This window comes from Meriones unguiculatus, chromosome 21 (genome assembly GCF_030254825.1).
Source record: "Meriones unguiculatus strain TT.TT164.6M chromosome 21, Bangor_MerUng_6.1, whole genome shotgun sequence".
Classification (NCBI taxonomy): Eukaryota; Metazoa; Chordata; class Mammalia; order Rodentia; family Muridae; genus Meriones; species Meriones unguiculatus.
In genome coordinates this window covers 19,916,942-19,943,229 of record NC_083368.1, presented here as the reverse complement: position 1 = coordinate 19,943,229, position 26,288 = coordinate 19,916,942, and the positions used below count along the sequence as shown (strand labels likewise).

The 26,288-nt window shown below is 40.7% G+C and overlaps 1 protein-coding gene across 1 annotated transcript in view; it reads right to left on the bottom strand.

Moving 5' to 3' along the window:
* Rsbn1l (round spermatid basic protein 1 like) overlaps window positions 1-26,288 on the bottom strand; it is a 53,092-nt gene that overhangs the window by 18,202 nt on the left and 8,602 nt on the right. The window contains exons 2-3 of the mRNA XM_021650494.2: window positions 13,640-13,756; window positions 4,049-4,689 (exon numbers count right to left, since the gene is read on the bottom strand). Coding sequence (XP_021506169.1) covers window positions 4,049-4,689; window positions 13,640-13,756 — 758 coding nt within the window. The remainder of the gene's footprint in view (window positions 1-4,048; window positions 4,690-13,639; window positions 13,757-26,288) is intronic.

Below are 26,288 nucleotides of genomic sequence, written 5' to 3'. Positions count from 1 at the left end.
AATCAGGACAAGTACGATACATACCAAGAATGGAATAATACCCAACAAGAAGAAAATGAGCATTGCTATCTACAAGATGCGTGTCACAAACATAATACTGTAAGAGAAGATGAAACAACTTACATGTACCATTAAACATGAGTTCAAAATGTGTAAAAAATTGTTTGAGTTTAGTATAATGGTTACCTGGGTGTTTGTGGGCTGGGGCTGGAGAAATGGCTTGATGGTTAAGAGCAATAATTGTTCTTCCAGAGGACCAGGGTTCAGTTCCCAGAACCCACGCGGCAGCTCATAGCCATGGCATGCAACTGCAGCTCCAGGGATCCAAAGCCCCTTCTGACTTCCTCTGGCTCTTCCACACATAGTACACATTCACACACTCTAGCATGCACATATACATAAGATAAGTATAAGTCTTATACTTAAGTTTTACATGAGTCTCGTAAAACTGTACATATTTATGTGCTGGGGTTCAGGGAGGTTGGCAGAGCAGTGCCAAAGAATGTTTTGAGAAAGACCTCTGGCTACTTGCAGCTTTGAACCTAATGGGTCTGTTCACTTTCTAAATATTCATCTCTAGTGTGTATGCTTTTCTGAGTACACAGGTGTAACTCCAGCAGTTAGGAGGTAGGGCAAGATCAGGAATTCAACTCCACCTTAGCTATAGGAGACTATGTGGGCCACCTTGGGCTTCATGAGTTCCTATTTCAAAAACAAACCACCACCAACAAAAACAGAACAGCTCTTACTGGGAGAACAAGAGACTAGAAATAGACCTGATCTCAGTATGTGTGCTCACTTTTTTTCTACAGTGTTATCTTTCAGAGTCCAGTTTCATTAACCTAGTGTGTAAGGACAAGCCCAAAGCTACCCTGAAGACAAGTCTCAAACATCTAGGCTTTTTTGTTTGATATAATTTCTTTGTTTTGATTTTTCCTAGGCTTTCCATAAAATGAAATAAATAAAAGAATCCAGTGTGTGGAAAATACCAATGAGCAATTTATTATATAATTTACTCCACACTAAACAAGTAAGAGGATCTTATAATAAAGGAGTACGGATTTGGCGAAGGCAGTTTCCTGAAAATCAAAAGTAGTCCTTGTAGAGGACAAGCTTGAACCAACAGATCGGAGCCACAGATGGCCATAGAGAAAAAGCGTGTGCCTAGAGTTTCCCTATGATGCGCCTGAAGAAGCCTGAAAAAACAGTGGGAACCAAGTTAAGCAGCTCCGTGAGGACCTGGGATGGACACTGACCCACTGACAACCCCAGTATCACATTTTACTTAATGGCTAAAGCAATGCTTTCATTTTGTAAATATACAAAAAAAGAAAACTTTATTTCTCAGCACACTTTATTTATTAATCGGGAGACACATGCTATGGGGCACGTTGGCTCTCTCCTTCCACCTAGGAGTCCCGAGTTCAGGCAGCCGGGCTTGGTAGTAAGTACTTTACCCACTGAGCAATCTCCTCAGCCACCACAAAATGCAATGTCTTACTGCTAACTGCAATTCCTAAATTCATTTTTAAAGTTAACGTTAAAATGCCATTATTACATATGGATGTTTATCACATTAAAAATTACTGAAACATGCTTGCATAGTATGACAACAAAACTATCTGTGATGCTGTGCAAATAACTTGAAGTCTAAGCATAGTATAAAACTTGTGATATAGCATGGTGACAGCAAGTCGCTTACAAATAATGACGACAGAAAAATCTAGCACTTCAAGGCTTTCTCCTCATGCTTCCATCATTGTTTCACTTCTCAGTATTTCTTCAAAGTCCCTTAAGTTTGGAGTACTCACATGTAATTTATCTTATTGCTAAAAATGCACTCAAGTATGCCGATATTTAACTACTCCAAAGTGTGAATAAAAGCATACTATAGTATGCTCACTGCATGCTCACTACATACAAACTGCTTAGCACAGAACCTGGGCCAGTCCTGACTCGGCCACTAAACTCAACACTCTCCCACAGTACCTGTGGTTCTATAAAGTGAGTTGGCTGGTGGTGGGTGTTCTACTGCTGCCTTAGCATTCTGAAAATATTTAAATTCCAGTTCTCAAACATGCTACATTAGGAATAATCCTCACACATATACACTAAATTTAAATTTGGTTGATCAAAAGGTCTGACCTGTAATATATATTTCTTGAAATTCCTAGTTAGGAAAAAAGCAAGCAAGTAAAGTAAAAACAGGTGAAAGAATGGAAAAGAAACTCCATAAAAGACAGTGTTTAACGATACAATCATATATAATCATATTCTCCAGGATACTGTACCCTGCAGAATACATACCAAACCTGCTATTGAGAATTGGGGTAGAAAATATATGTGGAACACATATTTAAGGCAGAGAACATATCTTGAATATCAACTGAAAGAATACACTAGGGCAAGGGGAAAAGCCCGGGATGAGGATTAGATTTTGTTCTATTCCTAGGAGTGCTGACAACCCTAAAATAAAACCATTTCTCTTTAGGCTATTAGCTAATCTTTCAGTAGGGAAAGACTGGGAGAGATATTCACTAAGATCTCCGCGAGACTTTCCCGTATCCTCCCCATAAACTTAAATGTTTTATCAGTTATTACTTCCTTCCAGAAAAAAATTTTAAAAACTTAAGAGTCGGGGGCTGGAGCGATGGCTCAGTGGTTAGGAGCACTGTCTGCTCTTCCAGAGGACATGGAATCAATTCACAGGACCCATACGTCTGTGACTCTAGTTCCAGGGTATCTGACACCCTCACTTGGCACTGCCTTTTAGATAGGCCCAACATTAACTTTTTAAAAGCCACAAACTCAAATTTGTCTCTGACCTCTAAAATAATGTTTTATTAAAAAAAAAAGAGTAGGAAACGGAAATCAGCTTAAAATGTTGTGGTAGTTTAAATGAGAACGGCTCCCTCTGTAGGCTCTAATCTGAATGTTTCCCAGTTAGTAGGCTGCTTAGGAAGAATTGAGAGGCATGAGCTTGCTGGAGAAGGTGTGTCCCTGGGAGGTTTCCAAAGCTCAGGCCAAGCCCTGTCTCTCTGTCTCCTGCTTGTGGAGACGATGTAAACTCTCAGCTGCTGCTCTCGCCCCATGCCTGCCTGCCCTTCACTACACTCATCTTGATGATCATGGGCGAACCCTCTAAAACTGTGCGCTTTTTAGATGTTGCCTTGGTGACGGTGACTCGTCACAGCAACACATGCACTAATGTTTTCACATAATGACATACTAAGTGGTGATTACTTTATACTATATTTCTACCAGCCAGCATGTGTTCAGCACCTACTTATTTGATGGACCCAGTGCTAAGCATTTACAGGGCAATTCAAAGACAATTATAAGCGATTTAGAGATTTAGGGCTTGAGGGGTTTTGTTTGTTTGTTTGTTCGTTTTGTTGAGAAAAGGTCTCTCTACATAGCCCTCGCTGTCCTGTAGACTAGGCTGATCTCAAACTCACAGCAATCCACCTGCCTCCGCCTCCCAGGTGCAAGAAACAAAAGCATGGGCTACCCAACCTTGTTGATTTACAGGTTTAAAAGCAACTATTTTTAAAACTGGAAACTGGTTAAATTAATTTCCCTTGGTTCAAGTGAAATCCTTGTCAGAAAAAAAGGAAAAGGGGCAGAATCAGTCAATCTTTATTAACTGATTTTAAATATAATAAAAAAGCAGAAATTGGGGGCTCAAGAGATGGCTCAGCGGCTAAGGACACTAGCTGCCCTTCCAGAGGACCTGGGTTCAATTCCCAGGACCCAGGTGGCAGCTCACTGCTGTCTGTAACTGCAGCTCCAGTTCCAATGCCTTCACACAGATACACACACAGGCAAAACGCCAATGTACATTAAAATAAGTAACTAAATACCTTTAAAGGAAAAAATTGAAATTTAAACTTGTAAATTCACATCAAGAAGTCCCTCCCAAATACTTTCACTGACGCTTACCATTTTACCTCAGACCTCCAGGGAAATTAAGATGAAAAACACAAGTCTATCTAAAATGTACAATTAAAGGCTATTTTAAAACAAAACAAAACTAAAAACCTCTTACCTGAGCATGAAAATTGGACATAGTCGTTGTCTCTATATCTTTCTTTCCCAATATCTCCATTTTCACTGGTGAATTGGGAAAATTATATGAAAAGTAGTCTAAAAAGTCAGGTAAATAAGTAGCTGCCCCGTGAACAATACCCATTACATAGAAAGCTGCAGAGCTTTCGTTTTCACTGAACACTAAGCCCACAAATTCTTCTGCAAATCTCTGCATCTCCACAGGAGACAGGCAGGAGAGCTCGCTACTGTAGGCATGGATGACTGACGCACCTCCATTAGGCTGTTGCTCAACGTGAATGAGCTGCTTGAACTCCAGAGCGTCCAACCGTTTAAGGTTATTCTGAACTCGTGGCTCCTTCAATGACACAAATGGAAAGTCACTGTTATTAGGAATTTTCGAATCACAGTTCTTGGTATCCAAATTTTTTCCAATGTAATCCTTTATGTTATCACTTAAGATGCCTTTGGTTTCTTGATCTTCAGCATCAGACAGAAATCCTGAACAGATGGTTTGAATAGATTTGCTATACATTTTTGGGCGCTTCCGTTTTTCATTCTCTTTGTGTTTCTTTTTCTTTTTCTTCTTTACTTTTTTAATTTGTAAGTCTTCTAGATTTGTTTTTGGTTTCTCCTTCCCACCTGTTGGGAAAAATTTTTTTTGAAACTCCATATTTTAATTACTTTAAAAAACACATGCTTTTAGGAACTGTTTTATCATAAGTTTACTTCTGACACTTCTGAAAATTCAGAGAATTTGTTTTCAATTCCAATTTTACTATGCCTTTCATTCTCTCTCATCCATTCTCTGCCTTTACATACAAACAGAGAGACAGTAGGCTCGGGACTGCTAAGCAGACAGCACACGCTGAGTGCTCACTCAATTAATGAGTGAGTCAAAGTTTCAGAAAGTGTAATCTTCAAACTGTAAAAAGCAGAAACTAAGAAAGAAGTACAAGCAATACCCTTCAGGTAGTTGTCATGGATATATCGTAAAGTTTATTTTATCTGAGGTTTTAAACAATCATGCCCAGATGCCAAGGAGACTGAAAATCACGAGGTCAGAAGTGTGTGTTCTGACACTGTGTTCGCATAAGCGTCAAAAGTGCAGAGCACATCAGTACCTCAGCGCCTCCTCCCTCCCTAGTAACTATCATATCACAGCCCAGAGTTCTGAGTCAGGAGCCAGCAGGGCGCCTACGAGGTGACAAAACTAGAACCCTCTCTCAAACACTAAGCTCCCATCATGCCCAGGTTGGAGGTAAAGAGAGAAAAGAGAAACATGAGAGGGAGACATTATAAGGTTATATCCTAAACCATTTCTGTGACCAAAGGCAACAGACCCTGGATCAAAAACCCAGAAATTCCAGGAATTAAAGACTATCTACCAGCCTGGTCTACAGAGTGAGTTCCAGGACATCCAGAGCTATACAAAAACCCTGTCTGGGAGATGGGGGAGACATGACAATGACTACTCTAATCTAATCTACATAGATTATTTAACTAGAGGACCTCTTTGTACACATAAGCACACACATCATTTACATACACACACAATAATTGTATTTTTCTGTTTTCTTAATATAGAAATAAGCAGACTATGAAAATATTATGTTTATTAGAAGAAAATACTAAATATTAAAAAGACAATAAAGCAACAGTTCAGAAAAAAAACATTGCTCTGTTCCATCCTTTTTGTTCTTGTTGTGTTGAATACTGGTGTTTTACCTGCATGTATGTCTATACCACATGCATGCCTGGTACCCTGGAAGGCCAGAATCAGATCCCCTAGAACTGGAGTCACAGGTGGTTGTGAGCCTCCATATGAGGTGCTGGGAATGAGATCCAGGTCCTCTGAAAGAGCGACCAGTGCTGTTAACCATGCCTCCAGGCCCCTTGAGGAGTTTTGTTGTTTTGATGGTCAACGCAAGATAACCTTGAACTCAAGCTGGTCCTCCTGACTCCGCCTCCAGGAACTGCAGTGCTGAGGTTACAGGCCTGAGCCATGACACTCACCACAAAGTGAGGAACTGTATGTATTAAAGAGTCACAGCATTAGAAGGTTGAGAACCACGGCTTTAAGTAATTCAACAAATTCTATCTAGATATGTACTTTCAAAACATCAGCTCAGGTAAGCTAAGCATCTTAAAAAACAACACTAGGAACTAAGCATGTTGCTCAGCTGGTACAAGTACCTGCCTCCAATACAAGAAGCACCTGGATCAGTTCCCAGCACTACATAAAAGCAGGCACGGTAGCACCTGACCTCAGAAGGTACAGAAGGATCTGTAAAGTCAAAGTCATCCTTGACTACATATTAAGTTCTAACCAACCTGGGATACATGAGTTATTGTCTCAAAATTAATAAATTACTCAAAAAAAGACAAAAATTAAAGAGCAAAACAGTAGAGTAACCAAACGAAAGACCAAAAAGTTTTAAGCAAAATCATATCAAATAAGAGAAAAAATATCAATAAGATTAAAACTATAACTTAAAGGGCATAGGGAATTTTTTATTTGTTTCTTGGCTTTTCCTTTTTTGGTTTTTCAAGACAGGGTTTCTCTGTATAGTCTTGACTGTCCTGGAACTTCCTTCTGTAGCCCAGGATGACCTGGAACTCAAGAGACCCACTTGCCTCTGCCTCTTGAGTGCTAGGATTGAAATTGTGTGTCACCACAGCTACCCTCCCCACACTCCAACAGGGCTGGAGCATTAAGTATCAATTGCAATCTCAAACTCCATAATGGAAACTGCATGTATATTACACAAATTAAATCATTTCAAAATAAACAAAACCACACTGTAGTAAAAATGTTTAGAATCCAAAGACTCACTCTATCAGAGTGCGCCAACCCCTGACACTATTTAGGATGCACTGCTAAGCTTTGCAGACAGAAGACTGTCAGAATTGTCCTCAGAGACGCTCTACCCAGCAGCGCTTCAAAACAGATGCTGAGACTCAAACATTGGTTGATGGCAGGAAGTCTCAGGGAACAGTGTGAGGAAAGAAAAAAAGACCCTGAAGGGATAGGAGCTCCACAAGAAAAAACAACAGCGCCAACTAACCAAGGCCCAGAGTAGCTTGCTGAGACTGAAGCATCAGCCAATGACCATGCACGAACTGGACCCACGCTCCCCACAAAGATGTAGCAGATGGGCAGCATAGGCTTCAAGAGGGTTCTCTAGTAAGAAAAGTGGGGACTGCATTAGACATGGACTCACTTGCCAGCTTTTAGATCACTTTCCCCTGGCAGACCTGCCTTGCCAGGCCACAGGGGAAGAGGACACATTCAGTCCTGATGCAACTTGATGACCTGGGGTAGATGGGAAAAGGAGCTTTTGAAGGGGTAGGGAGAGAGGGTATGACTGGGAGAGAAGGGGGGAGGGGCTACAAAGATGTAAAGTGAATAAAATAAATAAATGAGGGAGATTGGATGGCTCCTGAGCCTTAATCTGAGAGTCCAGGGTTCAGTTCCCTGCTGCCTTTAGAGGCAGCCCCTGAAGTTTAAGAGTGGCTCAGACTGTGGCTCAGAAGTCAAACAAAAGAGCATTAAAAAAAAAAAAAATGAATAAGAAAAAAGGTTTAGAATCTAATTATTTTGCATTTAAAATATAAAATATCCTGTAACCAAACCACGTTACTTTGAAGTAAAATACACAAGATTTAGTCTATTCCCTAGTGTTCAGGATGAACCAATAAAGTATTACCACAGCCAGCAATTTAAAAATACAAACTAATAAAGCAATGACAGACTGGTATGCTGGGCATCAAGGAGCTAAAAAATTAACTATTACAGTGAGTGCAGTGTGCAGAGGAGACGATGTACTGAGCTGCCTTAGGCTAGCCCTGGCCTGGCATTTGGAAACTTGAATGTTAAAGGCTCCTACAAACAATATGGCATTTGAGCACCTGTTTTCCTTCCTTCTGGAGGTCTAGAATTTGGTGCACAGTAGGCAGATGGTGTCGATGTACCTACCTTCAATAAAACCCTAAGTCACTCATGAGCTTCTCTGGTTCACAATCCTCTACAAATGCTGTCACAACTTACCGCTGCGCTAAGCACACCCTGTGTAACCCTGCTTAGAGAGGACTTTTAGAAACTTACATTTCATGCCCCACAGATTTTATTTTCCTTTGTATTCCTGCATAATGATAAATCACAACATAAGAACAGCCGCTATGCTGGGCCCTGCAAGTCTTCCCACCTCTTCACAGAACCTGAGTGTAGGCCTGGAAACCCCTGAAGAACAGAGGCAAAATGTGCTTTTACATTAAAGCAAACTGTGGAACTAACTAGTTTGCACTAGAAAGATTTTAAGAACATTATGTAATTGCCCATTCATTCTGTTTCTGCATATGCAATTCACTAGCTGTCTACATAGAAAATTCTAAAGAACCTTAAGCAAACATCATTTTCAATACCAATACTCTTGTCTTACAGTAAGAAATATTGAAGGTTCACATGAGTCTAAACCTATTATTCGTCTAACAAAACCCAATAATTCTAATATAATAAAAGCCCTTGAGACATACTCAGAACAGAAAACACAACTGCTGTCTAAGGAACAGACACCTCTCATTTATGTACAACTCAAAGAAAAAGGAGGCTGGAATGCAGACGAACAGGCAAGGGGACACACACACACTCCCACTCAGCTAAAGATTGAAGGAAGGCGGCAAACTGAAAGCAAAAGCAGCAGTAAGAACAGGGAAACACCAATACACATTCATCAAGAGAGAAAGAGATACAGACAAAAACGAAAACATGGAAACACAGAACAAGTACACAGGACAGTATGTATAGCAGGCATGGTGGTGGACACTAGTGATCCTGGTAACTCGGAACACTTAAAGCAAAAGGATCAACAGTTTGGGCCAGCAAGGGTTATAACAAACTCCAGGAAAGCCAGACAAGAAGAACTACCTAAAAGACAAATGAGGTGGGAGAGAAAAAAAGAAAGGAAGGAGACTGGGAGAGGTGAGGATGAAGGACAGAGTGAGGAAAAGAACAGTTAGGAGAGGGGATGGGGAAGGGGACCAGAGCATTGTTTGGGTGGCGAATCTTGACAAACTTGCTTTAAAGTTCACTGATACTAATTTCTACCACTACCCTCAGTATATCTTTCACACTAACGAGGTGAAAAATAATTTTACCCAAGAAAACTGAATCTTACTTCATACCTGATGTAAAAAAATAATAGATTCGACTCTACAACCACACAAAGAAACAGAAGCATCAACAGCTTCCTGCTTTCAATCAGCAATCTCTAGGAGGTAACTTTAGGTTCTGCATGGGTTAGGGTGGTGCAAGCATGAGTGGAGGCCAGAGGACAACCCTGAGTGCCACCCTCAGAACAATGTCCTCTAAGAAAAGGTCTCTTTAGAAGGGGAGGAGGATCTCCCCTATCAGTGGACTAGGGAGGAGCACAGGGGGAGAAGGAGGGAGGGTGGGATTAGGAGGAGATGAGGGAGGGGCCACAGATAGGATACAAAGTGAATAAATTGTAAATAATAATAATAATGACCTTAAAGTGCAAAGGAAGGGAAAAAAAGAAAAGAAAAAGAAAAGGTCTCTTATTAACCAGGAACTCACAAATGAGGCTAGACTGGCCAGAAAGGCCCAGGATTCCTCCTGTCTTGGCTTCCATAGCAATGGGATAGCAAGAGGGGATCAGAATGCCAATTTACTTTTACATGGGTTCTGGTAATCAAACTCAGGTCCTCATGCTTGGGGAGAGCACTTTACAACAGAACTATATCTTGTCCCCAGCAACTCTGATTTTTAGCAATGCAATGCTATCATCTTCCTGCCATGGTTTAATCTACCTGTGAGCTTTGGTATCTACCAATAACTTAGGACACCACTTTTAACCTATTATGCCTGCTCATGAGGAAAAGATCCTCAACATAATGATAAATTTTAAAGACACTAAACTTAAAACAGCATTTTCCTTATAGCTTAATTTTAATGAATTTTAATTTTACATCTTAAGTGTATAAGATGGCTTTGGTAGAAAAGAATAAGACCCACTAAGTTTATGTAATGCATTTGTTCCTTTAAACTACTAAAAGCAAATAATGCCATTCTGGAAAATAACAAGACTTTTTCTATTAAAATCTTTTCAGATGTATATAATTATGTATACTGCACACACACTTGTGTGTAGTCATATAAAACTTCATACGTTTTTTTACATTTTTCCTTTCTTTTTTTAAATGAGGGCTTTGCTATGTAGCCCAGGATAGCCTAGAACTCACTATCTTGTCCAAGCTGGCCCGGAACTTTTGATCCTCCTGCTTCAGTCTCCTGACTGGTAGGATTACAGTTACGAGCCACCATGCTCAGGTTCAACATGCACACACTCACTAATGAATCTAATCTGTTAAGACTTATTAACTTTATATATATGACTGCTTTGCCTGGGTTTATGTCTGTGCACACATGCATGCCTGGTGCCCAAGGAGGTCAGAACGTACTGGATCCCCGAGAACTACAATTACAGATAGCTGTGAGCTACCATGGTGGAACTGAACTCGGATCCTCTGAAAGAGCAGCACCCTGGTTAGTTAGGAAAAAAACCCACTTCAGTGACAATTTTAAGGAAAACTCAAAAGAAATGGGATTCAGGTAGAGTTAGGAACTTTTATGTTTTCAAGTCTCTGTATGTTATAGCTTCTAACATTATAGAAGAAACCTATACAGAGAAAATAAAGGATGTCAAAAAGAAAAATCCCAAAGCTACACAGAGAAACTGCCTAAAAAAAAAAAGAAAGAAAGAAAGAAAAGAAAAGAAAAGAAAAAGAAAAAAAGAGTATGTTGGCCCTCAGCAGGCTGACCATTGTGATTCTATCCCTGACCGTGCCCACACATGCTCAGCAGGTTGGTTCTCCTGGATAATGAAAACCAACACATGGTACTTGCAAAGGCAGGGGCACTTCCAATGACTCAGGCATTACTTGTGTGATTACCATAGTCTACGTCCTGAAGAAGGAGGATGGTTTTGACTTTGTTATTTTTTAATCCCCAAATTATTCTTTCAACCATGTTTGTAAGATTCATATCTGATTAAGTGAATGATACTCCATTTTTACCTCTATAATCTTCCGAGCAATATAAATTATTATTTACCTCCACTGCACAGTAATCATTTTCTTAAAAGTTCATAGTCATACTAAAGGTTACAAATTAATTTCTGGGCCTACTTTATTCTGTTTGTTTCATCATTAGTTTCACCTTTACTCAATTCAAAATGTGGACTAAATTTTCCATCTACTTCAAAGTCAAGATTAGTATTGTGTTTTTCTAGAAAATTCTCAATTCAGTAGAATATTTTTATGTATACAGTCTCTAGGAATCTAGTCATCAGTGCAGAACATATGAGCTTGAATATTCGGTGGCCAGGGACTGTTTCTCTAATGAGATCAATGTATATCACTGCACATTTAAATAGAGAACAAAACAACTATCTGACTATACAAGGGGGTGCAGCTGAGCAGACACGGGAGCATCAGTCACTAGCTGCTTCCCAGAACAACTGCAGCCACTCAAGTCCCACCTCAAAGGCGTGCGGTCTAACTCCCCTGCACAGTGAAAACAGAGAGGCAGCGATGGGGCTATATTCAGCTGATAGAATGCTTGCCTGCTTCAATCCCTGGTACCGTATACACGTGGCACGGCAGTGTACATCTGTCATCAGAGCACTTGGGAGATGAAGGCAAGCAGGTCAGAAGTTCAAGGTCATTTATACATATCCAGCTTGAGGCCCTGTCTTAAAAATACAACAACAGGGGACTGGGGAAATGGCTCAGTGATTAACAGCACTGGCTGCTCTTGCAGAACTCAGGACCTGAATTCAGTTCCCAGCATCCACATGGTGGTTCACAGCCTCCTGTAACTCCAGTTTCAGAGGATCACACACTTTATTGTGATCTCCACCAGCAGCAGGCACAGAAATGGTACACATTCATATACATGCAGGCAAAACATTCATATACACAAAAGAAAGTTTTTTAAAAATTTTTTGGAATAAAAAAAAAAGATTAAAAAAAAAAACAGCCATGCAAGGAGGCACACACATTTACTCCCAGCACTCCAGAGGCATAGTAAGGGCAGATCTATGACTTTTAGGCCTGTGGTCTAAAAGAGCTCCAGGCCAGCCATGGCTACATAATAACAGCCTGACTCAATTTAAAATATATATATATATATTTTAATAATTAATCAATTGCATTGAAAATAAATAAATGGATGGATGGATAGACAGATAGGATAGCTAGATAGACAGACAGATAGATAGACAGACAGAGCAGTTGCAAAATCACAGGGCAGAAGACACCGAACAAAAAGATTAAGAACATTAACTAAGAAGTTATCACCTAATTGGTGACCTATTTCCTTTAGGTGTAAAGAACATTATAGAAAAGAAAATTCTGGGGTTGGAGCACTGGCTCAGTGGTTAAGAACATTTGCTACTCTTCCAAAGAACCTGAGCTCAGTTCCCAGGACCCACACTGAACAGCTCACAACCACATGTAATTCCAGTTCCAGGAGACCTGATACCCTCTTCTGATCACTGAACATACTGCAGGCACAAGGTGAACACATGTACACTCGGGCATATACACATAAAATCAATAAATCTCTGAATATAAAGTCCTGACTTGTTGAAAAGTTTATTATATAAAGAAGCAAAGAATGCGTACAAATATGACAAAGAATGAAATGAAAATGGAGTCCAAGTTTACCATAAGTAATATAAATGATTGTATTTCATATCCGATATTGCAGGGTTTTCCCCCTTGTGAGTATGTTTATCCACACCCAAATTAATCTGAAATTAATCCAAGTCAAAAGGTTCTGCTCAGCAGCTGTCCAATTTAACAAAATGGCCAATGCCTTCAGCAGTCTAAACAGAACATCACTGACTCAGACCTTACTCGCTAAGTGAATTTGATATTGCTCTTATTTCTACTGTAACATAAATTCTGATTTTTTTGTAGGATTTTATGTTCCTGCCCAACATGCTACCCCAAAATTTTTCTCCCTACCCTTCTCCATGTACAAACAGTAACTGAACACAGTTTAACAGAGAAACAAGAAACAAAGAGGATATTTCGGGGTTCTCTTTTTAAATGGAAAAGGATACTTGTGAGCAGCAAGCGAACAACAGAATGAACAGCGCCCTTCTGGTTTAGCTCTGACTAGAGCACTCCCTCTCAGCCCTGCTCTAGCATCTGCAGGAAGAGCACCACACCACCATGCCAAAAGTTGCTTTAGCCTCTTATGTCAAATTATGTAAGTCTGCTTACACACTAATAACACAGACACCAAATTATTCCGTTTATCTAAAAACAATTTCTGTTTAGTGAAGCTTAACCACGAGAGCTTTAATAATTCATTAAATACATACTCCAGAGATGTTACAAGCAGATTAAAATGCCGTAGCACAAGATTTACTCTAGACTTTTACAACGCTCTTATTCTTAGCAAAAAGTCAGTGTCAGGTAACATTTCTTATCTTAATAGTTTGGCTAATAAATATACCAAACAGTATAAAATACATAAGAAGCTCACTGAATATAAACTTACTTTTCAGTAAAATCTTTACATCTCCATTTTCTTTCTTGATCTCACTCATTACTTTATGCTTCTTTTTCTCTCTCTCTTTTTCCTTTTCTTTCTCTTTAATTTTGTCTTTGATTTTATCTGAAAGACAAAGAATATTTTAAAATGTTAAAATATTTTTTTCTCCATGAACTTCAACTCAATTTCTAGAGGTGTAAGACATTAGAAAGCTGAGTGTGGGTACACACGCCTTTGACTCCAGCACCAAGGGAGGCAGAGGCAGGCAGAGGCAGGCAGATTCTGTGAGCTGGAGGCCCACCCAGTCTACAAAGCAAGTTCCAGGGTAGCCAAGGGCAGCATGGTGACACCTGGTCTCAAAAAATAAATAAACAAATAATAAACATAATAAATACAAAAATCATGTTGATTAGAAAAAAATGCCTTTTTCCCTGCAGCTTTATTTAAATTTCTTCTTTCAATGAACATGCACTATATACCAAAATGTGTATTTTTCACTCATTTCATGTCAACCAAAATATAGGACTAATTTCAAATCACATAAAATAATTGGCTATGTACAAACAGTACAGAATAAGTATTCTGGAAGTTATGAATCTGAAATTGAGCACATTCATACTGTTAACAAACTTCCAAACCTGAGAAACTGTGCTGGATACCATCCTCACAAGATTCTCATAGGAAGTAAACGAAGATATAAAATGACTACACAGAACTTAGAATACATTAAGACTAGATACTAGCTCCCTTATCCTATGTTTTAAGAACAAGATAACAAGGCTAGCTAGTGTAACTGTGGTAATAAATTATAGGGCATAACTCATTGACAGAGCTGGTCAGTGGTGACGCAAGCCTTTAATCTCAGCGTTCAGGAGGCAGATTCTCTGGGTTTGAGGTCAGCGCGGTCTACAGGTAAGTTCTAGCATAGCCAGGGCTACACAAAGAAACCCTGTCTTAAAAACAAACAAACAAACAAACAAACAAACAAACAAAAACCCTCATTGATCTATGTCCTAAAAATCCAAATGATTTATAAAGTGCATACTATCTTATTAATACTTGTTTTTTCAGTCAATGTCCTATGAATCCAGTCAAAGTTAAATATATGCAGAATAAAAACAAAGTAATATTGCCTTTGCTTTCAAGAGCTTATTACTATAACAGAGCTATACTGGAAACACACAACCTTGTACAACAGATTTTACATTGCATATGAACAGTGCAGATTTCCTTAAAAACTCCTTACTCTCTTTTCCTAAGCATTACCCTAATTCAGGCTATAATCAAGGTAGCTAGATGATGGTTTCAATCAGAACTTACTAGCAGAAATATAATGCCATTTGCAAAATTGCATTTTTCTGCAGCCACATTAAAAACATAATAAGCAACAGGTGAAATTATCTTAATAACATTTTCTTTAACCCAATAATACATATAAAACATTTCAACATGAAACTGATGTTTATAAATTACTGAAATACTTTACATTCACACCCCTCCCTATGTCTGTTTCCATGTGTAGTGAGTGTCTCTGTGTGTGTCTATGAGACTGTGGGAGGGGGTGGTGGTATATACCACAGGGTGATTGTGAAGGTCAGAAGACAGAAGTTCAAGGTTAGGCACTGCAAGCTTGATAACTAACAAGCTTTCAAAACCATAGTCTCAATTTTAACTTTTACATGTTGTCATTTCTCCAGCTCTTCATCAGGAAGGAATAATGATGGCAAGAAAACAGGGCCTTGGCATTGTTGATTTAACAGTGTTCCTGAAAAAACTAGCTCTTCACCAGTTTCAATTTATTTATTTTCATGACCAAGAATTTAGCCAATTGTAGTGGTGCATACCTTTAATCCCAGTACTCCGAAGGCAGCCAGACCTCTGAGTCTGAGACCACCCTGATCTAAATAGTGAATTCCAGATCAGCCAGCACTAGAGTGAGACCATGACACCATGATGCAAAAAAAAAAAACAACCAAAAAAAACCACTTTTATCCTTTACAGCGTAACCTAAAGCTTAGAATAAACTGTCAGACAGTTTATCTCATCGTAACTCTTAGAATAACATTAAGAATTATTCTACTGTAAGAACAACACACTGTTTGAAAAGTCAAACTTATCACAAGCACAATTTTATTTAAAAAGTGTTAAAAGGTATCAAGACAGTTACTGGCAAAAGAAAGCATCAGAAGAACAAAACTGGGTTCAGAAACAAACCAACCTTACAAGCAGTTGATTTTTGACAATGGAGCAAAAGTAATGGGGAAAGAACCTTTTCAACAAACAGCACAAGGGCTGGATAGTCACATTCAAAACAAAGGAGAAACCACTGAAACTGGTGGAAGACAGTACAGAAGATCTGCATGATATGGAGGTTGGTGATGCTGCACTAAGCTACAATGTGTCATAGAAATAAACTGATAAACTAGATTCATCAGTATTCTTCAAAAGACACTGTCAACAAAAAAGCCAGAATTTAAAATGGGTCAAAGGCTTCACAATAAAAAATGTACAAAAGACAAGTAAGCATGCAGGCAAAGTATGCTTCACGCCATGTGGCACTAGGACTACAAATGACAAGGTGTCACTATATAACTACTAAACTGGCCAAAACCCAGAACCCTGGCAGCATCACTAAGTGCTAGTAAGCATGGGGAACAGGAATTCTCACTCATTGCTAGCGGGAATGTAAAACACTACTCTGGAAGACAGAGGTGTTTTCTTATGATACCACACACACTTTTATAAGAATCGGTAAATTTCACTGCTTAGTTTTTAATCCAAAAGAGCTAAAATTCAGGTCCACACAACAACACATACTTGAATAGTTACACCAGGTTCATAACTACCCAAAATGGAAGGAAGCACCCAAGATATCCGTCAGTGGATGAATGTAAGGTCTGGCACATACACACAGTGGCATAGTCTTCAGCACTACAAGCAGAAGGCAGCTATCATGCCATGCAAAGACAGAGGAAAACTTACATGAGTATTACTAACTGTAATAAAACATTTAAAATACCACACTACATGACTCCAACAACACAATATTCCAGAAAAGCCTAGAGCTTGACAGCCAGCCATTCTAGCACACTCAGCAAGCCTTACAATCAGTGAGAAAACCTGTCTCCACAAAATGTTTAAAAAGTGAGAGCCACCCAGATGACTTAACTGCAAAGCACCTAACCACATGGAACCTACATAAGGGCAAAAAGTGAGAACAAAGCACCAAAGCTGTCCCCTTACACAGGCACTAGGGTGCACATGCACACACATTAACAAAATAATAGTGCTATAGTAGTGGTTACTGAGGGGACACCCAGGGCGACTTCTGGCCTCCACAAAAAACAAACAACAACACATGTTTTAAACAGAGGTAGAAACCAGGCAAAATCTTCCTGATATAGTATATGAAAACAGAGAGGCTAGCGTGTGTGTATGTGTGTGTGTGTGTGCGCGCGCGTGTATAAACACACGTCTGCATATATAAACATGCATACATCTACAGAGTCAGGTTTTAAAACAAAGGAAACTGTTTAAAATGTTATATATAATTATACATATTATATATAATAATATACACATAAATATATTTTTAAAAGAGTTGATTTCCAAGAGTCCTTTGCCAAACAGCAGCCTGATAATTTCAGTCACCCAAGAACGCAAAGAATGAACTCTGCTCAAGTAAATAAAAGAGTAAAAACAAAGGTAAAGTGAGGGGTGGAGGGGAGTGGTGATTTATGCCTTTAATCCCAGCACTCTGGAGGCTGAGGCAAACAGATCTCTGTGAGTTTAAAGCCAGCCTGGCCTACAAAGCGAGTAAAGCAGTTCCAGGATGGCTAGGGCTACAGGAGAAGCACTGTCTTGAGAAACAACAACAAAAGCAAAGTAAATAGAAGTAAAGGACATGCACACATGGCTTAGAAGATAGCCAGTTCATGTGCAGTACAAACAGGGTGACAGCACATCAAGACTTCCAAGAACAGGGTAGAAATAAAATAACAGGCAACTTAAGACATCATCAGTAAAGCCCTATAGAAGGAGCTGTCTAATCTGGATTAAATTGTATTTGTGAAATCATTATAAGCATTGTTTGTTTTTTTTTAACTAAGATATGGGAAACGATTAGAAGTAAGCCCAGCTAGGATGGTAAAGTGCTTCCTAGAATGCACAAAGCCCTGTATTCACATCCCAGCGTGGATAAACCACATGTGATGGCTCATGTCTGTAATCCCAGCACAGAGGTGGAGACAGGAGGATCACAGCTCCAAGATCACCCTATCCCATACCCTGACTCATTACCCACACATTTTAGTAAAAGGGAGTTCTTCTACAAGGTTCCCTAGTGGCTGCTAAGGTGGCTCAACATTAAGAGCATACTGCTCTTGCAGAGGACTAAAGTTCAAATCCCCAGCACCCACATGGTAGCTCACAGAAATCTGTAACCCCAGTTCCAGAGACTCCAACAGGTATGCATATGGTACATATAAATGCATACAGGGATAACATTCATACCCATACAGTAAATAAATAGATGTAAAAGAAAAAAACTAAAAGGCTCATTAGAATTTACTTAAGCAAAAGCATCATAAATTCAAATTGGAAGTCCTTATGAAATATTGAAAGAAAAAAAACTCCATTCTAAATCTTTCAGCTACTATACATTTTTGAAGCAAAATCTCAAATAAGCTTCATATTATCAGTTTTATCTATCCTGAATATAAGCCTGAAGTCAAACCATCATAATGCAGGTCACGAAATCAGCTGATCTGAGCAACCACACTGGTATATCCTTGTCCCTCCCATATCCAGCCAAGGATAATAAATTGCTGGAAATAGATCAGAGTGAGCAGGAAACAGAAGGAAAAGAAAATGGAGAAGCAGAAGGGACAGCAGATGTATGAAATGACAAGAAGATTTTTAAAAAGAAGTTAAAGGAGATGGAGGCAACTGTAAAAAGAACAGAACTCTGTAAGCGGTGATGGGGCAAAGAGAACGTCTCACAACCTCTCCTTAGCAAAGCTAAGCAAAGCTACTACCCCAACAAGTCACCACTTCTTCTGAGGACCTCTACAAAACACTGGCCTCTGCAACACTTCTCGCTGTGTTTCAGTGATACTGTAATATATAACCTAATACAATCCTACTGTGACATAAAGAAGCTGGAAACTTTACTTTCCTGGTCCTTTTAGAGTGAATTATAGAACATCACAGTTTCTTGTATGACTCAGTTTAACCAAATACTTGAAGTTTAAAAAGTTAGCAAAGATAAAGAGGCTAGACAAATATCTTTAAGTCAGTTACTGTTAACCTGGGCACACTTTAGGAATTTGTAAACTTTATTAAACAGACCTTATTCAAACATTATGTTGTTCCTTATTTAAATTTTCTAGAAGCCTGGTGTTGAACAGAGTTGGCAAAGTCACTGGTAGTCAGATGTCAATCTCTAAATCAGCTTCTGTTGATCTGAGTAGACCTTTAGGGCCTTAGGTCTCAAACCTGGGACAAACAGCTAACTAAGTGTTAGGTCTCAAACCTGGGACAAACAGCTAACTAAGCTGCTTATTAACATGTCAGAGCAGATGCTGGCTGACACATTCTCCCAACATCCCCCAGTCCCTACCTGTTATGGGTCCTCCTGGCTGGCATACCCTGCCCCTACCCTAAACTTCTCCAGCCCAGACACTGGGCAGGGCTGCCCTTCCCCTGCAGCTCTTCTTCCCTATGTAATTCAGCCATTTTGGTAGACAGCCCTTTTTACCATTTTCACTCTTGGCTCCTGGTCTCCTGTCTCTCCCTTAGATCTCCCTCTCCTCATATGGTCTGTTTCAGGGCCCCTTCCACTCTGGACTCTCACAGATGCCGCTGTCTGCCTCTGGCTATGCTCTCCCTCATATCTACAAATAATCTGCTGTTGTCTCTTTAGTCTAAAAGGAGATAAAATCATAAACAGAGGGCTCAGCAAGACGAAGACAGTTTATGGGTACTGCCTTGGTAGATTTATACCATGTGGTCATGTTAACTAAGATAGTGGCGCAGTCACTTGGCATGTACCCTTTAACCTTAGAACAGACGGCTGCTAATCATGTGGCTGTTATTTAAAAACCTAAAATTTTTTTGGCAGATTTATTTTTTAAACTAGAGTTGTATCCAAGTTACATATACAGTATATTTTAAACAAAAGGTAAATCACATAGTCAGTTCCAGTAACTTAATATTACCTGTGTATAAATTTTTAACTATAAGCTTTTTGTTATGTTTTAAGCCAAATTTTTGTTACAGATTATGGACTTTTATCCACACCAAATAAACTTAGATATTCTGAAATAGTTTACAGCATAGTTTTAAGAGATTTTCTTTTTTTTTTTTTTGAGACCCGAACACAGAAAAATCACAGAGAAAAAAATATTTTAAAAGTGGAAGTAGAAGACTCTTAGAGATGAGAGACTTTTGGAAGTATAGAGCAGAGCAAGTTTAGATAGAAGAGGTTTAGGGATCATTTGTTTGTGTAGCAGCAAAATTTGTTACCATATGAGAGATTCTGAAAATCAAAAGTGCCGATCTTTGGCCATTGAGTTATACTGAGGCCAAGCAGTTTGTAGTCCAAGGAGGAGGAGAAAAGGCTGTAAAACAAAACTGCTTCAGGAAAATCCCAAAAGTTCCAAGAGGGAGCAGAGACACAGAGCACAGTGCTGCAGGCAGTTGCAGACAGCTCCAAGGGAAAGGCTAGAGAAAGCAGTTTTGGGGAAGAGGCGGTAAATGTCCCACATGGGCATAGAGAGATAGCCAGATGGGTACTGCAGGCTAGAGCCAAGAAAGCAACACAAATGCCCAGGCAGGTACCTTAAGAGGGCACAGAAGGCTCTAAGAGCCAGAGACACACTTGTGGACAAGCAGTAGCAAGTGGAGGAAGAATCTTAAGACTCGGACTCTAGAATTTGGAATCAAATTTTGTGGGAGGCAAAAACCCAGCAGAAACAAATGATCCGTACATACCTTAGGAGAGTCAGATCAGCAGCTTGGTTCAGGGTGAACAAGTCCCTGGGAAGGAACTTCGTTTACACCACTCCCGGGGATATCCATACCAGATGAAAGAAAAAAGAAATAAGAGGACATGGCACTCCTAGGTATGGTGGAGATTTACTGTAGATATGAGGGAGAATACAGCAGAGACAGAGACATCTGGAGAGTACAGATGAATATGAGCAGAAGGCTGTGCTGAGCCATGTGAGAGAGGAGAGGAGAGAGGAAGAGCCGGGAACCAAGAAGCCAAAAGGTAAAAAGGAACAGCATAGCCCAAATGGCAGGATTCTATAGGAATCAAGAGTAGTTTAGGTAGGGAGTGGTGTATGCTGACCAGGATGACCGTGAACAGGTAAGAACTGAGGGATGCTGGGAGACCTGGCAACCAGTGTCCGTTCCGAAATGTTAACAGGCTTTCTGTCCCAGGTTTGAAGCCTAACAGTGTCTCTAATTGTTAAGATTTCTAAGCTCCTGTGCAGTTGCCTTTTCTTATTCATCTTTGTTATCTTTGTCTATAGTAATGTTATATACTTTTGCTAATTCACTCTCCAATTAATTTACAAAGTTTTCCACTTTGCATTCCCCTCTCCCTGTACCAAGCTCAGAGCAGGCAATACATCTGCACTTGTTTAATTCTTGAAAGATGTAAGCAAGACAAAATAGAGAAATATAACAGTATGTTTTTAAGATTCAGACTTAACCAGGCATGTGGTGCACACCTTTAATCCCAGCACTAACAAGGCAGAGGCAGGTGCATCTCTGTGAGTTTGAAGCCAACCTGGTAATATAGGGAGTTACAGGATGGTCGGGGTTACATAGTGAGGCCCTCTCTAAAACAAAGGTGGGAGAAAAGGGTAGGGAGTTCACATGTACAAGAAAATCTTTCCCCATGAAGAGATGGTTGTGACCTGATAGACACAGGGCAGACAGTATCTGAAATACCTGACTCTGACCCCCTCTTCTAGATGAGTTTGTTCACCCAAGCAGACACAATTTTCTAAAAGGGTAAAGGTTCCTTAAATAAGTAAAAACTGGTACATATTAAGACTGCTGAGCTGGGCTGTTATGGTGCACACACCTTTAATCCCAGCACTCAGGAGGCAGAGGCAGGTGGATCTCTGAGTTTGAGGCCAGCCTGTTGTACAGAGTGAGTTCCAGGACAGCCAGAGCTACACAGAGAAAGGGGGAGGGGGTGCAGGGGGGGGGTAGGAGAATGCTGAGACTGAAACATCTCGATCCATTCAAGTAAGCAAATAAGAACTTGTAAACTGCTGAACTGAGAGCCTCATGGAGCTTCTGTTACTTGCACTTACGAAATCCCAGGCTACACTGACCTCTGAAGATTCTTTCATTTCTATTATTCCATGATTCTTTTTCTTGATAAATGAGAAAAGTAACACCATTACTCTTACAGCACAACAACCGATACTGTGAACAGTCTCTTTGTTGCCTAGTATTCAAGAACAGGAGAGCTGGTGCTGGAGGGATCACTCAGAGGTTAGGACCACTTACTGCTCTTGCAGTGGGCCAAGGTCTAGTTCCCAGGACCCACAGGACAGCCCATGGCCCAGACCATTTCTAACTGCCGGTCCAGGGGATCCAATACCAGCTAGGAAATCCACAAACTCCAAGCATCCTTACCATACACGCCCATACCTGCAAACAAACACTCACCCACTACTTGGTTTATGTTAGCCTGACATAAATCTACACTATCTGGTAAGAGGGTATCTGAATTGAGGTAATGTCTCCATAAGACTGTCCTGTTGGCCACCTCTGGGACATTTTCTTAAATAAGAGAATGATGGGGCTGGAGAGCTGGCTCAGCATTTAAGAGCCTTGGCTATTCTTCCAAAGGTCCTGAGTTCAATTCCCAGGAACCACATGGTGGCTCAGAACCATCTATAGTGAGATCTGGTGCCCTCTTCTGGTATAAAGGCACACATGCAGCCAGAATGTATAAATAATAATTGAATAAAATTTTTAAAAAATGATGTGAGAGGGCCCAGCCACTGTAGGTAATGTGGCGCCTGGGCTGGTGGTCCCTGCCTGAGAAAACCATAAAAAATATGCAAGTAAGCAGCACTCTCCTCCTCCATGGCTTCTGTCTTGAGGTCCCGCCCTAGTTTCCTTCAATGATAGACTATACAGTGAACTATCAGCTAAAACAAACCATTTCCTTCCCTACGTTACTTCAGGTCAGGGTGTTCTACCACTACAGAAATAATGTTTTCTTCAAAACAGAAACCCTAAGACAAACACGTAAGATTTTATACATACATATATGATAGATAGATATGATAGATACAATAAAAACAAAGAAAAGGACAAAGCAAAACAGCAGCAGGGGCCTAGCTCAGTGGTTAAGAGCACTGGCTCCTTTTCCAGAAATCCTGAGTTCAATTCCCAGCACCCACATGGTGGGTCAAAACCATCTGTAATAGACACTGAGTCCTACTTCTGGTTCATGAAACAGAGAACTCACATATGTAAAATAAATAAATCAATCTTTTTTTTTTTTAAAGTACAACAGCAGGGGGGGAAGCAAACTTTTGAAAACAGGCCAGGTTGTTCAGATGCTAGGACTGTGAAACCTTAATGTACTGTCACATAGTGGAAGAAGCCCAGGCTCTACAGTTACACATATTCAACTTCAAATTGCAGCTCTAACAACCGATCCACAGACACAAACAAGTTATTTAACTGTTGTGCCTCATTATTCTCATCTGTAAGAGATAACGGCAATTGGCTTTTTAATTTTCATGAGGATTAAAGACAGCAAATGCTTTACTACCAACACTATACTTGATAACTACTTAAAAGTAATCAACAAATTCAGCTATTGTCACTAAGTTCTGACAGTACAATTGTTTGTTTGTTTTTAAGACAGGGTTTCTCCATGTAGCCCTGGCTGTTCTGGAGCTCACTCCATAAACCAGGCTGGCCTTGAACTGACAGATGGATGCACCTGTCTCTCCCTCCCCAGCGCTGGAATTAAGGCATGCACCACCACTCCCTGGCCAGACAGAATCTTACTAGGACAGTACCCCCATAACACAGCATAGCAACAATAATCACAGGAACAAAGAAAGTTTATTTTATTTTATTTTAGGTTTTCAGCCCAGATGAGGGAGTTGGATCCCCTAGAACCAGAGTTACCAACCACTGTGAACTGCCACACAGGTTCTGGGAATTGAACCTGTGCCCTTTGCAAGAGCAGTCAGTGCTTTTAACTAATGACCTATATCTCTAGTGCTCCAAAGTTTGTCTCTAAACAAGAGGTAAGAATACTTTTTCTGTTTTCAATACTCTAAAATACTAAGACATGAGACAGTAAGACACTGTATGTGATGTGCGGATTACAGAACCACTCTGATCACTGAGTCTTAAACATATGAAGAGGCTGTATATTCAATGTTATGTCCAGGTAATTACTGTGGCTAAGTTATACTTTACAAGGCAAACAACACAGTTCTTTCTGATTAATGATGACAACATAAATGAAAGAACCAAACTCTTGCTCTACAGTTTTTCAGACAAAACGTTTTGAGCCAGTGAAGATGTCTCATCAGCACATTAATATGCTTGTCCCCAAGCCTGACGACCTGAGCTCAGCTCAGTCTCTAAGTGCTACATGGTGGAGGAAGAGAAGACTCCTCTGCCCTACTCACATACAACGAAATAAATTGTAATGATTTTTTAAGCTGGGTGTGGTGGCACACATCTGTAATCCCAGCACTCAAAGGCAGAGGCAGGCAGATCTCTGTGAGTTCAAGACCAGCCTGGCATACATGCAGTTCTAGGCCAGTCAGGGTTATATAGTGAGACTTCATCTTTAAAAAAAAAAAAAAAAAAAAAAAAAAAAAGGCCAAACATTAGAAAATAGTAAGACTATTTTTTTCTATATACAGTATTTCGCCCAAACAAACAAGCAGGCTACATCCCACTCAGAACAGTCCAACAAAGAGATGGGGATCTGGTGTAGGCGAGGACTATCTTCAAGGACTTCCTAAAGCTCCTTCTAGCTGGGAGTGACATCAAGACCACTTCCTCACCATGCAGCCCATCGCGGCACCCGTGAAGAAGGAAGGAGCGCCACAGCCCGTGAGAGGGCAGCCCGACGCCTGCGGCAGCCCGAAGCCTGTGGGCAGCCCTGCTCTCAGCCCACTCAGCTGCTGTCTCACTGGACTTCTCAGATCCTTCTCTTAGAGCAAAAACACAGGTTAATGGGAACAGAGAGACAGGCAGACAGACAGTGAGCAAGCCCCAAAGGAAGACCCCGAAGGTAAACTATCCGTAATTACCTTCTCTTGGTAAAATGGCTCAACTGCACAAGCCTAACAATCTGATTTGTTTATCCTGAACCTCCATTGTTTGCCAGTAACACTTGCTGTCCCCCATGCATGTGCCCTCGAGCTGTTCCTCTTCCCCCCTTACATACACACACACACACACACACACACACACACACACACACGCACATGTGCACAGTAAGCTTTTTTTTTAATTGCATGCCTGCCTTCCCTTTCTTCCCTTCCTTTTGACAGATTTGCCTTGAACTCCTGATCATCTTGCCTCAGCTTCCCAAGTACCTGCAGGGATGTGCTACTGTAACTAGCTCAGAACTGCTTTTTAGTTACACAACTCCTCGGTTTCCCTCTACACTATCCAAAGAGCCCAGTCTCACTTGGTAGGCAGACAACAGGACCCAGGAACATGAGGGAGGTGCAGGGTACTTGGAACTGAGTCTCTTCCCTGCTGCTAGGAGGCAGCCTAGAGGGCCTAGAGTCTGTGGTGAATTATGCGTGTTCCTGTAGTGGGCATTGTCCTTGGTAACGGAAAGCTGGAGAGAGAAGCTTCCCCTTCCTTAAACATCTGAACAGGGAGTTTCCCGAAAGGCTATATCTGCCATCAGGCTGTAGAAAACGAATCTCAGCAGTCTCCTGGAATAGGGCCTACTACTGTGGGTCCACTCCTTTTGCAGGGCCCTCCTTCCCATCAACAAGTCAAAGCTTCTCAAGGATCAAGATGAAGGTGCTGGGCGTCTTGACCCAGTCCAGGAAGCTAATACCCGAGCTTACCTTCTTTAGCAGGACTATTTTCACAGGCACTTGGATACCACTGGGCAGCTCTTCCTGGCTGGAAATCCAATCCTTACCCACATGTTTGACAGCCACTGGCAAACTGCCCAATGCCTACATAGAGAAGAGCCAAAGCCACAGCTTGCAAACAGCTGGCAAAGCTGGTACTGTGACTTCAGTGACTTCCTCATTGCTGCACCTCTGTTAGGGGTGTGCAGGTCACCAAAAGGCAAGTCCGGGTTCTCGGCATAAGGACAGTGTAGAGACAGGCAGCACTAGGCCCAAGATGGTGCCAGCAGCTGTCGTTCAGGCTGTGGACAGAGGTGGGGCCAGCAGAGCCAGGCTGTGTTTAAAGCAGTCAGGTGAGCTCCTTAGGGAGCCCTTGAGGGCAGCGCTCAAGCGCCAGGCTCTTGTGGCTGTGGGGTGGCACCTACTAATGGAGCAGGTCTGCAAGACTGCCAGTACCTCTCTCCTGCATGACACACTTCACCAGGCCCTTTCCCTGAACTAGCAGTCTGAACATAGTATCACCTACAAAAACACAAAACAAAAGC